This window comes from Dasypus novemcinctus, chromosome 2 (genome assembly GCF_030445035.2).
Source record: "Dasypus novemcinctus isolate mDasNov1 chromosome 2, mDasNov1.1.hap2, whole genome shotgun sequence".
Classification (NCBI taxonomy): Eukaryota; Metazoa; Chordata; class Mammalia; order Cingulata; family Dasypodidae; genus Dasypus; species Dasypus novemcinctus.
Genome location: NC_080674.1, coordinates 151,597,216 through 151,611,946, shown reverse-complemented (window position 1 = coordinate 151,611,946; position 14,731 = coordinate 151,597,216). Strand labels below are relative to the sequence as shown.

Here is a 14,731-nt window from a genome sequence, read left to right as displayed (position 1 = left end):
TTAGGTATATTCATTTAAAAATGTTTATCATCTAAGTATTTCAATAAAGTATGATGGTTAGATTACATGATTAATAAAGACAGGTTTAAATATGGAACATAGCAAGTAAATAATTTTGCTATTTCCTTCTTTACTTGGATGTTGGTGTTCTCCAAAATCCCTCCCAGCTCTATAGTTTTGTAATCCCTTGATAACCTAACTCACAGCAGTTCTGTTGTTTTTGGGTTGTTTTAGATTTTATTTATTTATTTCTCTCCCCTTCTCCCTCCCTCCCCCCAGTTGTCTGTTCTCTGTGTCTATTTGCTGCATGTTCTTTGTCCGCTTCTGTTGTTGTCAGCGGCACAGGAATCTCTGTTTCTCTTTGTTGCATCGTCTTGTTGTGTCAGCTCTCCATGTGTGCGGCGCCATTCCTGGGCAGGCTGAACTCTCTTTCACGCTGGGCGGCTCTCCTTACGGGATACACTCCTTGCGCGTGGGGCTCCCCTACACGGGGACACCCCTGTGTGGCATGGCACTCCTTGTGCACATCAGCACTATGCGTGGGCTAGCTCCACACGGGTCAAGGAGGCCCGGGGTTTGAACCGCGGACCTCCCATGTGGTAGACGGATGCCCTAACCACTGGGCCAAGTCCGTTTCCCAGTTCTGTTTTTTTGTAAGGCATTCCCAAACAACCTTCTCTTGTTTGGAGAGGGGAATCCTGAAGTCAAAGCCCAAAAATTTTAAGGGAAGAAAATTTTCAGAAAAACTATCTAGACATGATGGAAATATGCTTTAAGGCTCAGATACATATTTTGGAACATTTCCTTCAACAATTACAAAAGAGACAGGTTGTATGCTTTGCATCATATACTTAATATTCCGGTTTTAGCACCTGCTACTTATTATGTTATCCTCCAAAAGTAGCACAGTACAATAAATACCTAAATATGTAGCAATTCTTAGGAAATCTGAAGTTTTATTTATGTACTTTCTAAGCAACCCAGACTAAAAATGGATATTTTAGAATTTTTGATTCAGTATACTGGGAGTAATCTCTCTGCACCCAGAAAAGAATTGTTGCTACATTTATTTCGATATATACCAGAACAATAATAGGTTTTTCTTTTTAACCTGGGTCCCTGTTTCTTATTTTCCTTTTGCCTAAAAGTGCTTCTGATTTTTGTTGGCAGGTCATAATGGAAATAGGCATCAGCTACCCTTAATTTACCTTGTACAAGTACTATGGTTTATATGTCATACCATTTTATTAATGGCTCTGTGAACTTTCAGATGACAATATGATTTGCACGTGATATACAAGGAAACGGGGGACAAAAAGTTTAAGTGGTAGAACTGGGATTCAAACATATCTCTTCCCAAAATCCAAGCGCATAATCTTAAAGCTACACTGACTCCTTTAGAAGTATATGATAAACTTTTATGACCTGGCAGTTTATAATCTAATTAGGTACTGGAATGAAATTAATCAAAAGGGAATTTACTAATAGCTAACATTTATTGAGGGTTTACAATATGCTGGGTAATGTACCAAGAACCTTCCATGCAATTAACTCTAATCCTTGTAGAAGCCCAGCAAGATAGGTCTACTTTTTTCCATTTACAAATGGGGAAATAGAGACTCAGAAAAGTTAATAAATATTACTAGATCACATAGCTAGGAAACAGAGCTGGAATTCAGATCAGGGGTTCCCTGGCACCCTATCAATGCACTTAACACTGTACCAAACTGCTCCTGAGAGCAGGAAAAGAAAGAAACTCAAGCTGACAGAGTTCATGTTTGATCCTTAGGTACTTCAAAAAGAGTATACAACTTATAGAAGACCCAAGAACAGGCCCTCTGCACCAATGCCCATTTCCTATACCACTTTCATGATCTTGATCATACCCATACATCAACTGTCTGATGAATATTTTTTGTGGTCACTTTTTTAACATTTAAATTTGTTTAAAGAGAAAACTTTACTCTCCCTATTGTATTAGCAATATATTGCTGTGTAACAAATTATCCCCCAAATTAGTGGCTTAATATAACAAACATTTATTATTTCATTCAATTTCTGAGTGTCGGGAATCTAGGAGCAGCTCAGTAGGGGTGGTCCTGGCTCAGGGACTCTTTCAGAAGTTTGCATTCAGGCTGCTGGTGGAGATTGGCTGCCATTATCTGAAGGCTTCACTGGGGCTGGATGATCTACTTCCACTCTCATTCACATGGCTTTTGGCAGGAGGCTTCAGCTCATTACCATGTGGGCCTTTGCTAGGACTTCTCTTGACATAGCAACTGTCTTCTCCCAAAACAAATGATCTGAGAGAGGTTGTGACACAACCGTAATGTCTTTTATAGCCTAGCTTCAGATTGATATACCACCACTTCTGTCATACTGTGTTGGTCATGAAGATGATTCCTGGTATAATACACTAAATTATGAAAACCATGAGGAAGGGATCATTGGGGGGTGGGGTGAGATAGTAGAGGATAGTTAACACACCTAAATAGAAAACCAGATGCATGCACTAAATGCAGTGTAAACAAAACTATGTTAAGAAATTACAACTGGCCTGAAGGCTCTTTACCTGACAACTATTCTGTATTAGGGAATTTACCAAGAGGTATAAAACGTAGGAACTCCAAACTGAGATGTCATCTTATCAAAAGGATCAAAAGGGAGTGGCTATTAGTGGTACATGTCCATTCCTTGTGAAATAGTGACCACTAGTTAGAACTCCTCGTTTTATAGATAAGGAGCAAACAGCCTACCCAACTTCATACTTAACCAGATATGACTAATTTTAATTTATGAAGGTACAATGCATCTGATCCTGCAGCTTAGATTCTTAGTTGTAGTCAAGACATACCTGGGATAAAGAAATTGCTATTAGTATAACATGCACACTCTGAAGGCAAGCAGTGGAATTTTTCTGTTTTTACCAATAAGTAATTTTTTTTCAATTGTCTATCCCAGTAACAGCAGTACAATGATTTAGGAATTTATGGGGTAAACTTCTTTGTATTATAACTGCTACAACTAGGGATATATCTGTTGTTTCTGCTTTCTCTTTATAGAGGATAGAGTTATTGGGTTAGTGCTTCTATTCTGCATCCCAGTAATGAAACTAGGAAGCTTACAAAATACAGAAGGGAATTGAAACAGCTGGTACAGACATTTGGCATGGGAGATCAGCTTTGAAACAAAGCTGGATTGTATTCCCATTATGCCTTTGTGGCCTACTCCTCACAGTCAGAGAATTGAGCCTGATATAGTTAGCCATCTACCCAAAACCAGTATTTAACAGCACTGTGATTAATCATATTAGGAAGAAGGAATAGTTTGCATCCAAATCAAGTCTTACGTTGGCCTATGCATAGAAGATCTTTTCCCAGAAATCAGAACTAGATATATTCATCCTAGTAAATTGATAATTGTAATTTTTCTCTTTTCTTTGATTATGATTTATTCTTGAGAACTGTCCTACAGATTCTTGTCAGGTCCTTCCCATCCAGTGTAAGGTACATGAATACTTAGGATCTAGTGAAATCTGTTTAGACAATGGCGGTGCTGTATAGGAGACTCCAGTTTTTGTCAGGCCCAACAGATCCTCAGATAGTTTTCTTCAACAATCAGTAAACAAATTAAAAGAAGACTATGAGAATGTGCATTTGGGCACAAGACTTTAGTCTTTTCCTTTTAAATTATCCTTGAAAATGTCTGCCAGGAGAGAACTCAATTCTATCCCTTAACACCTTATTTAACACTGGTTACCAGAAGATTTTAGACAGTAATTGTCTTTAAATTTATATTTGGGGTCAGTGGTGAATTCAGATATTCTTATATTGTAAAAGCATGTGAAATAATGCACAGAACTCTGTAAGGGCTATATATATACAATAGTTACAGTAGTCTAGTTTGCCAGGTCTGTGATTCACCTAAAATAAGTTTCTCACAATATTAACATGCAAGATTAAATATTGCTGTTATTACTTCATTTAAAATTAGGAAGGAGAGCAAAGAACTTTTAAAGCAGTTAACTCTTTCTTTAGTCATAATAAAATAGTGGTAACAGATGACTGTTAACTTATTTTAAAAAGAACTGTTTAAAGCAAAAGTAATTACAAAAAAAAGTGGTTGCATTTGGTGAGTAGTGACTGGAAAGAGACTAAGAGAGGATTATGGAGTACTGTTCTGTTTCTTGATCTGAGAGATAATTACATGGGGATGTTGAGTATGTGAGAACTTATTAGGTGGTACACTTACGATTTGAGCATTTTTCTATATGTATACTTTAGTGAAGTTTTTTTTTTAATGAACTATTTTCAATGTGTTAAGCAGAATAAGAAATTCTTTTTATTTGACCTTCCAACTTTATAATGGGGATAAGGCAAGTACATTGTACCTTCCTTAATCAGTGCCTTTGGGCCTTGACTGTGCGCCACCCAAAACAAAAACAGAAAGAAACTCACCATAAAAATTTCTTTTAAGATCTGTGAAATTTTAATAATGCCTTTATTTTCCATGTAGGACAGCACAATTATCTTTGTGCTGGAAGAAATGATTGTATAATTGATAAAATTCGAAGAAAAAACTGCCCAGCATGCCGCTATCGAAAATGTCTTCAAGCTGGAATGAATCTGGAAGGTAAAGTAAATACCCGACAAGAACTGTTTGTCTCTGCATCATAGAAAAATATACTATTTTACTTTTTAAGATATAAGTAAGCAGATGTCAGAATTAGTAATTACAGTATACAGGTTTATGTTAATGCCCAAGAAAAGCAGAGATTTTTTTTCATGAATGTCATACTGTGCTTGTTTGTCTAAGTTTATTTACTAGTTTTTGTTATAGATACTGCAAATTGTACTATGCTGTAATGAAACTTATGTAATTTGAAAGAACATTATTTTTATATTTTGTATTCCTTTTCTTCAGCTTCAAAACTATTGTCTAGGGTTGGAAGTGTTTCTGTATCAAATACATTTAAATGTCTTTTTTCTGTCATTTACCTTCTAAAAATATGTCTTTTCCTTTGCCATTTTTGTAAATATAGATTTTATTACATATCTTCAGGAGAAAAACTTCTCAAGGAGGTACTGAATAGATTTATTTTATTGAAAGTAAAAAAGAAATCTGAAACCAGTTATAAATTTGAGTTTCATATCCCTGTTTTACATAAGCTGTACAATTAACATTGATCCCATCGTTAAAAATTGCCCTCTGAAAAAAGTTTGGAATTCTGCTCTAGTTGCAAGTTCCATGAAAGCGGTGGGGGGGGGGGGGCAGGCAGTGATCTAAGATGCCATGTGCTTAATAGACAGTGGTGAGAGTAGCACTTACATTCAGCAAGTATTCACCAAAGGGGCAGGTACTAGACATAAAATGGAATAAATAGTGCCTGTTTTAATGGGAGTTTATTGTCTAATTAGCTCGCAGAGTCAGTAACAAAATGGTATGGAGCACCACAGGAGTTAACAGAGCCACAGGAGCAATAGGAGGGTCCCTAACTCTGTCCTGAAAGTCAGGGAAGGCTTCCTAGAAAAAGTAACATTAAATTTTAAATCCAGAAGCCAAGTAGGCATTAGGTAAAAAATAAATTTAAAAAAAAAAGCAGAGACATAATCAGATTTGTGTTTTAGAAAAACTACTTGTACAGAGTGACCAATTAAGCAACTGTAAATTATCTAGATAAGAGATTGTGATTCTTAAGATAGTAGACTAATTCTTGGTACTATCCTAGCACACATTGAAGACTTGCTCTTAAATATAAAGTAGGTTTTTATGGGTGTGGCTGTAATTCCCCAAACCACATATACAACTTTATCTCCTTGCTTCAGAGATACACTTTGTATTACTTAGTAAAAGACAAATGAAATCAGGCAGTCTTCCTCTTATACACAGGCAATTGTAACACAACCAATCCAATTTTTTTCTATGACCAGACTGCTTAAACTTGACAGCAGAGTACTGGTGTGTTAAACAGTGACCTAAATATGAAAGTTACTCTTATAGGCAGCATTAACCAGTGTTGGTGATTAATTGGATTTGGGGGAGTATGAGAGAGAGGGAAAGAGGAGTCAAGAATTATTCTGACCTTGGCTTAATGGATGATGATTTCATTAACTGAGATAAGGGATACAAGAGAAGAAAAGGTTTTAGGAGGGTGGAGGTGATGCATTCACTTTTGGATTTTCAGAATTTGAGATGTCTGTGAGACATTGATTTGGAAGAGATGGAGCCTAGGGAATAGTGATTTGAAAGGCAGATGTGTTGGTTATACTTGAAACTTGGAAGGGGAATGATAGTGACATTGCTCATTGAAAAAGGGGAGGGGAAGGAAACAAAATTTTAATATTTAAAAGACAGTTTGGGGGAAACGGACTTGGCCCAGTGGTTAGGGCATCCGTCTACCACATGGGAGATCCACGGTTCAAACCCCGGGCCTCCTTGACCCGTGTGGAGCTGGCCCATGCGCAGTGCTGATGCGTGCAAGGAGTGCCGCACCCCGCAGGGGTGTCCCCAGCGTAGGGGAGGCCCACGCGCAAGGAGTCCGCCCCATAAGGAGAGCCGGGCAGCACGAAAGAAAGTGCAGCCTGCCCAGGAATGGCGCCGCCCACACTTCCCGTGCCGCTGACGACAACAGAAGTGGACAAAGAAACAAGACGCAGCAAATAGACAGAGAGAGCAGACAACTGGGGGAGGGGGGGAATGAAATAAATAAATAAATCTTTAAAAAATAAAAATAAAAAAATTTTAAAAATTTAAAAAAAAAGACAGTTTGGTGTAGCAGATCAGTTGTTGAGTGGGGATGGGAAGAAAAAGAATTAAAAAACGATAGTTTTGCCCATCTTTTTGTAGATGTTACGAAAGCTACGAAGATAAATTACAATTCATATACAAGTGCACTTTCAATGCCACAAGGATATTTTGTTGTTGTTCTAAAATCAAGACGGTTATTCCTGACTTTCTTAGGTACCAGATCTCTGCCTAGATTTTACCCAGTTTCATTTTGCTACCTTCTAATCTCTAAACTGTGTAATATACTTTGACCACTTATTATGGATAAATATATAAAATTAAGTCAAATCCATGTTTAGTGATTGGCTCTCCAGCTCCAATTTTTCTACTTTTCATATTTAGTAATAGTTTGCTCAAAGCACAAACCCAAATAAAATTCTATCATATCACTAATACTCTACAGTGAAGTTAACTTGCTCAGTAACATTTTTAGGTGCTTTCCCAAATACATATCAGGTTTACTTAGCTCTTTGGAGTTTTAAACATGTAATACTTCTCTGAGCAATTCTTCCCCTGTCCAAAGGTTAAGGGAATTCTTTATTCAAAAGAAATAAGCTATATCAATACCTAAGTAGTGATTATAAAGGACCAAGTTACTAAATTTATCCAATTTCTTCCCTCTCTTACAAACAAATAACAACAGTTGTGCCTTTTTGCCCATACCTCACTAAAAGAAGACCAGGCACTGATAATTTTTCTCTATTATCATCAAGCATGCCATCAATGTCATTTCTAATTGGGTCTTTTGTTAAGTCTGTCAGAATTTGTTTTGTTTTGTTTTGTTTTGGAATAAGGAAGATTTAAACATACAAATTAATCTGGCCTGAGTTCTCAAAATATTGTATTTATAAAAACATACTGTTTGCTTTTATAAATTGTCAATATAGAGAATAGAGGGCAAACTAGCATTTGTCAAGAGCTACTACAGGGAAGCGGACTTGGCCCAATGGATAGGGTGTCCGTCTACCACATGGGAGGTCCGCAGTTCAAACCCCGGGCCTCCTGGACCCGTGTGGAGCTGGCCCATGCACAGTGCTTATGCGCTCAAAGAGTGCTGTGCCACGCAGGGGTGTCCCTCACGTAAGGGAGCCCAATGCACAAGGAGTGTGCCCCATAACGAGAGCCACCCAGCGCGAAAGAAAGTGCAGCCTTCCCAAGAATGGCGCCGCACACACGGAGAACTGACATAGCAAGATGACGCAACTAAAAGAAACACAAATTCCTGGTGCCGCTGATAAGGATAGAAGTGGTCACAGAAGAACACACAGTAAATGGACAGAGAGAGGAGACAGCTGGGGGGGGAGGGGAGAAAAATAAATAAAAAATAAATCTTTAAAAAAGAGCTACTATATCCTAGTCTTTGATATACCTTCTTTTATTCAAAGTGGTTATTTTTAGATACTCTCTTTGAATTAGAAACACCTTGGAGTAGGTCCAAGACTAACCTTATTATCTACTCTTTTACTACAAAGCAGAACAAAGTTCTAATTTGTCTTTTTTTTTTAAGATTTATTTTTTTTATCCACCCCCCGCCTCACCACTTGCTTGCTGTCTGCTCTCTGTGTCCATTTGCTGCACATTCTTCTGTGTCTACTTGTCTCCCCTTTGTTGTATCATCTTGCTGCGCCAGCTCTCCACGCTTCCCAGATGCAGGCCATCAGCTCTCTGTGGGGCACGGACCAGCTTGCCTTCACAAGGAGGCCCCAGGACCAGAACCCAGGGCCTCTCATATGGTAGATGGGAGCCCTATCACTTGAGCCACATCTGCTTCCCTCTAATTTTTCATTTAATAATATATTAAAATTAGGTATTAGGTGGCACATATCATATGGTTGATAATCTAATTCTACCTGTAGACAAACTGAAAGAAACATTTTAAAAATCCAGGTTTACAGGGTTTGGGGCTAGGAGTGGGTAGAGGGAAGGTTAGTATAAAAGCCTCATTTTACTCTGAATCATCCCAGTATACATAGAAAACCTTTTTTTGGAGTAGGCAGCCCATATACTTAGGAACAATAGAGGAGAGCCTTGTTGTTCACACTTATTTTCTTTAACAATCTTTAGAATTATTCTCTCATTCATTAGAGGGTTTCCCCTAAGTCAAGCAATTTCAAAGGTATCACCAGAGTAATTTTTCAGAAGCAGTGATTAGCTCTATGTGAGCCCATTTGTCTCCATGAATGTAACTTAGTACTGCAGGTACTATATTTTGATACTGTTGCCCCATACCAAGTAAATCCAAGAGTCCAAGAGTTATTTTAAGCAGCCCTCTTCACTTGTTTGAAGTGCCTGGTATTTGAGTACAGACAAATTTTTTAAACGATGATCCTAAATGTTTTTTGTGGGTTTTTTTTGAAGATTTTTTTTTTATTTCTCTACCCTTCCCCACCCCACCCCCCACCCCCGTTGTCTGCTCTCTGTGCCCATTTGCTGTGTGTTCTTCTGTGTCCGCTTGCATTCTTGTCAAACAGCACTGGGAATCTTTGTCTTTGTTGCATCATTTTGCTGCATCCATTCTCCATGTGTACAGCGCCATTCCTGGGTGGGCTGCGCTTTTTTCACACAGGGTGGCTCTCCTTGCAGGGCACCCTTGTGCATGGGGCACCCCTACGTGGGGGGCACCCCTGCTTGCCCATGGCAGCATTTTACATGGGCCAGCTCACCACATGGGCCAGAAGGCCCTGGGTATCGAACCCTGGTCCTCCTGTATAGTAGGCAGACACTCTGTCAGTTGAGCTACATCCCGCTTCCCCTAAATGTTTTGTACTCATTCAAGCTGTATTGTAATCATTCCAAAGTACAGCTTTATTTTGGGTATAAAAGTCAAATGAAACTTATGGACAAGTAGCGTTATAGCATTACCAGATTTCTTACCTAATATTTTTAACTAAGTTTTAAACTAAATAAGATTTCTTCAAAGATTTATCTATCACAGAGTCATGAGTACTTCTGTAATGATCAAAAATTGACTAATCTGTTGTAAGCCTTGTGTACAGTAAAATTTGGTTAAATTGTTTACAAATAGCAATTGCTTAACTAATTCAGGTAACAACTCCTTGCTGAAGATATTTTAAAAATGTATTAGTATACTTTCTTGTTGAGTTCACTAGCATTTTGTGAGCTATATTCAGAAGCATCAGCTCTCTCATATAAGAATACAGATAAATGGTGAAAATTAAACAGCTTTATACTAATTCACAGAAAAAGATTTTTTTAAATTCCTCCAAACAGTTTGTCATTATCCATTCCTCTCTGTTCTAATGTGAGTGTAGGAATACACATTCTAAACAATTTAAAGTTATGGTTATTTGAGGTTTTCAGTATACTGTTTCAATGTATGGATTTGTGACACGAATGTCAACAAACTACTTGCCATCAATTTGAAATCTGGGTTTCAGTGAACAATCTTTACTTGTTTAAAGGGATTCCTTAAGTATAGGAGCTCTTTCTTTTTTATATTTGATGACTCCTACACAAGGTTGTACCATCTGATTTTAAAACAATCTAAAACCTTAGGCTCCTTCAAGTTGAGGTAATGATAGTTCTTCTATAGCACTTACCATGTGCCAAGAATTCTTCTAAGCATTTTAGATGTTTTAATTGACTTAGTCCTTACAACAACCCTGTAAAGTAGGTACTAATATCCTCATTTTTCAGGAAAAGAAACCTAGCACAGGGAGATTAAATAACTTTCACAGGCTACTAAATGGCAGAGCCAAAATTTAAACCCAAACATGCTGGTTATGAAATTGAGCTTTTTACTTACTATAACATACTGTGTCTCCAATAGAGCATGTAAAATAAATTAAGGTCTATCAAGGTCCTTGAAATGTTGATTAAAAATTCTTTAACTTTTTAATGCCACATTCAGCACAAAACACAATAAGAACTGAACCATTCTATTTAATGTAAATGACGGGCTTTTATTTTCCTTTCTAACATTTGGACAGTGAGATATAGTTCCCCTTGCTACATCTAGTCCATCCTCCACAAACTATTTATATTGTCATTTTAGAGATAGAGAATCTACTAATTATTTTTAAAGGTGACTGTCAGGGAAGCGGACTTGGCTCAATAGATAGAGCATCCGCCTACCACATGGGAGGTCTGTGGTTCAAACCCAGGACCTTCTTGACCCATGTGGAGCTGGTCCACACGCAGTGCTGATGTGCACAAGAGTGCCCTGCCATGCAGGGGTTTCCCCCACGTAGGGGAGCCCCACACGCAAGGAGAGCCACCCAGTGCAAAAAAAAGTGCAGCCTGCCCAGGAGTGGTGCCGCACACACGGAGAGCTGATGCAGCAAGGTGACGCAACAAAATGAGACACAGATTCCTGGTGCCGCTGACAAGAATAGAAGCGGACACAGAAGAACACACAGCGAATGGACACAGAGAGCAGACAACTGGGGGGGGGGGGGATATAAGTAAATAAATAAATCTTTAAAAAATAATAAAAAATAAAGGTGACTGGCATATAATTTTTCCCTTAGCAAAATGATTTGCAGCCCTGGTAATTGAGGCAGCTACAATTCTTTTTTCATACAAATCATATTCCCTACCCTTCCTTAGAGTTCTGAATACTTCTCTTTAAAAATTTTCTTTATGAAAGGGACATTTTCCATTGATAGTCTATGTAAAACAATATAAAGTTTTTCTCTTTATCTCCCAAATGTTTTCAGTCCCAAGTATAGTATTCAGCATTTAAAGATAAAAAGTGGAATTTTTTTTTTCTTTCAGCATGTGAGCTGCATGTCATTTTCCTACCTTGATAACAAAGAAGCTTTGTACAAATCTATCCATAGTATAGCTCTCTTCATTATATATACTACCATAATTTAGATGAATCTTAAAACTGCAATTTCTAGTCAGGTATTACAAGCTTAGATTCTTTCTTTCAATTTATAGAAAAGATAATTTGTTTAATATAACCAATGAAAATTTCTACTTTGGAGTCAAACTGAGACCGGAATTAATTCATGGAAGAATAAATGGAAGTAATTTGTTAGACTGTTTTAACATAGTGCTGTAAGACATTTTTGTGTAAGGTATAACTAATGAAGAAGTATCTGGTTTATCTGTAAAGGAAATTAATAGAATGGATTCCTGTTAAACCTAGTTTTAAGAAAAAAAATTTTTTCTTCTCTTTCAGTCTGAATAATTTCAGAAATTAAAAATGACTCTTGAATAAACTGCAACCCAGGCTTTTCTAATACAATTCATTTGTATATATATATTTTAATACCCACAGCTCGAAAAACAAAGAAAAAAATAAAAGGAATTCAGCAGGCCACCACAGGAGTCTCACAAGAAACTTCTGAAAATTCTGTTAACAAAACAATAGTTCCTGCAACATTACCACAACTTACCCCTACTCTGGTATCACTATTGGAAGTTATCGAACCTGAAGTGTTATATTCAGGATATGATAGCTCTGTTCCAGATTCGACTTGGCGGATCATGACCACACTCAACATGTTAGGTGGGCGGCAAGTGATTGCAGCAGTGAAATGGGCAAAAGCAATACCAGGTAAGATGCCAAGGATGAAAAGCTATGGTACAAAGCTTTTTATTTTCTTAACTCTCTGGCTCTTTACCATCCTGTTCCCATAGAGTGCCTTATTTTTCTTACCCAGTTCTGGGGATTAAGTAGGGGAAAGTCAGGGGAATATGGCAGGGTGCAGAATGAATAATTACACTTTTACACTGCTCCTTACTTTTCAGATTATTACCTAGAGAAGAGTAATTCCAGATAGAAGGATGACATAACATCAGAACTAGAGTTAGGGGACTTACTCAAAATTCCTTTTACACTGAAGTCTAGATGAAGAAAGTGTGTAATATTCCTAGGAATTCAGTTTGTTATTTATAATCGGTAAAAATCAGATAGGTTGATACTTTGTCAAAATACACTAAAGTAAAAGTATATTAATTGCATCAAATGAAAATTATGCATATTTAATGTAAATTTTAATCAATTTTTAAGATAATTTTAAAGAAAAGTTTCTCTATTAGAACTTGATGTGGGATAGCAGAGGTCAATGTTAGTATCAATCCTAACTTCACAGTAAAAGAAAAAGGGGAATTGACAAGCTTATGTTCATACAAATAGGGACAAAACAAGAATGAAGTAACCTGACCTCCTGTCATAGTTCTTCCATCAGGAAGCAAAGAAGTATGAATAGCATGGAAAATTTTTTTTATTTAAATTCATTGATTAAGTAATGTTCTAAGCCAGGAATGTCATCTTTCTAATTAGTTCATGTTTACTCAAATAGAGTGACCAGTTTTTGCCACCTTTTGCTTGAGTTTTCTTATATTGAATGCTGTTAAAAAGCACTGAGGACTTAGGACACAATGTGTCAGGTGATAAAAGAAAACTGCCCACTTAATGCTTCATTTCCTCTATTTGTTAGTGGTCCCCCAAAACAAGGCTAATTGACATCAGGTCTATCATCTTCTCTTCAGCAACTATAGTGTCTCCTCATACTTTTATTTCTCCTAATTTAGGATTCAGGAACTTACATCTGGATGACCAAATGACCCTACTGCAGTACTCATGGATGTTCCTCATGGCATTTGCCCTGGGGTGGAGATCATATAGACAAGCAAATGGAAACTTGCTGTGGTTTGCTCCTGATCTGATTCTTAATGAGTAAGTCATATGTGAGCCATTTTTCCTGTATTCAAAGGCTACTTTTAATCAGCTGATACTTTTCTTATGGACTATTACTATGATAATTCAGGACTGAATCAATCCTATTAGGTATCTTGGAACTGGGCAAACTTGACAATTGTTGCAATGCTTAGGGTGGCCAACTGTTACACAGAGCAAATGTACATGGGATATATTTAAGAATATTATTTAAACAGTGGGCATCTCTGGCATCAGTAAAGTCTGTGGCAAGTAACAAGGGATGTTATTGTAGTATTGTTTCAATTATATAACCCTATTCCAGGAAGAAAAAGCATGATAAAACTCATACTGCTCTCACTTTTAGTGGGACTGTTACAGATGAGGACATCTAGGCTGAGGAGATAGGAAATGCAGACCTAGGTACAAGAGGTATCTCTTTGCATGGCAAGGCTGGCTCATTGTTATGACTCAAAAAGAATATTGGAACAGTTTTTTTTTTTTTTTTCAATTGGGAGAGAAGCAACCAAATCTTAAGATTTTATAAGTTAACTGGGCTCCCACCCTCTGGGCCTATACTTCTATCTATGAAATATTTCAGGTGTCCATTCCCCCTTACCTTGGTGCAGTTGTTTCCTAACTAGTTCTCTGCTTCCAGTAATTCAACACATTAGCAATTTTTTTCTTCTTAAAGCACAATTCTGATGACATCACAACTCACCAACACATAGATGTCTTCAGTATCTCCTCACTCACCACACAGTGTGTACTCAGAATGGTATTTCCAGCTTTCCAGAACTTGGCTCCCACTCAGTTTAGCTATTCCTCAACCATCCCTTCAGCTCATGATGTCAACATTATCAGAGATGGCCTCTCTGTTATATATTCCTAGCTCTTACCACCTTCTACTTGAGTTACTACTGTTGGTAACCATCATTTATCTCGTTAATTAGAATGTAATTCATACATATTCACATACACACACACTAATATACCTGTGGTCTTGGCAGAGTAATAGAGGAGATGTGGGTTTGTACAGAAGAAAACAACAAGGATTTCCTTAATTGTGAGCTCTGGGTGCTATTGATAAAAATTCCTCACAAAATAACGAAATCTTAAACCACATAAATAGAATAATAGTCCCAATGTAATCTATGTGAGTCAGTCCATCATTAGTAGTTTGTGTTCAGAACTGGATGCCACATTAAGAGTAACACTCCACAACCTGGAATGTGTCTAGGATGTCAAGGTGTTTGGAAATTAACACTTACTGATGAAGAAGGAATGTTTTAAGAGATACAGAGACCTGAAATA

General features: G+C 37.3%; 1 protein-coding gene and 1 long non-coding RNA gene across 11 annotated transcripts in view; one reads left to right on the top strand and one right to left on the bottom strand.

Moving 5' to 3' along the window:
* NR3C1 (nuclear receptor subfamily 3 group C member 1) overlaps nt 1–14,731 on the top strand; it is a 116,804-nt gene that overhangs the window by 75,012 nt on the left and 27,061 nt on the right. For all 10 annotated transcript variants that reach the window (XM_023587154.2, XM_004452626.4, XM_058280190.2 and 7 more), the window contains exons 4-6: nt 4,516–4,632; nt 12,035–12,313; nt 13,294–13,438. In XM_023587154.2, coding sequence (XP_023442922.1) covers nt 4,516–4,632; nt 12,035–12,313; nt 13,294–13,438 — 541 coding nt within the window. The remainder of the gene's footprint in view (nt 1–4,515; nt 4,633–12,034; nt 12,314–13,293; nt 13,439–14,731) is intronic.
* LOC111762776 (uncharacterized) overlaps nt 1–14,731 on the bottom strand; it is a 73,877-nt gene that overhangs the window by 45,513 nt on the left and 13,633 nt on the right. The gene's annotated exons all lie outside the window — the stretch shown is intronic.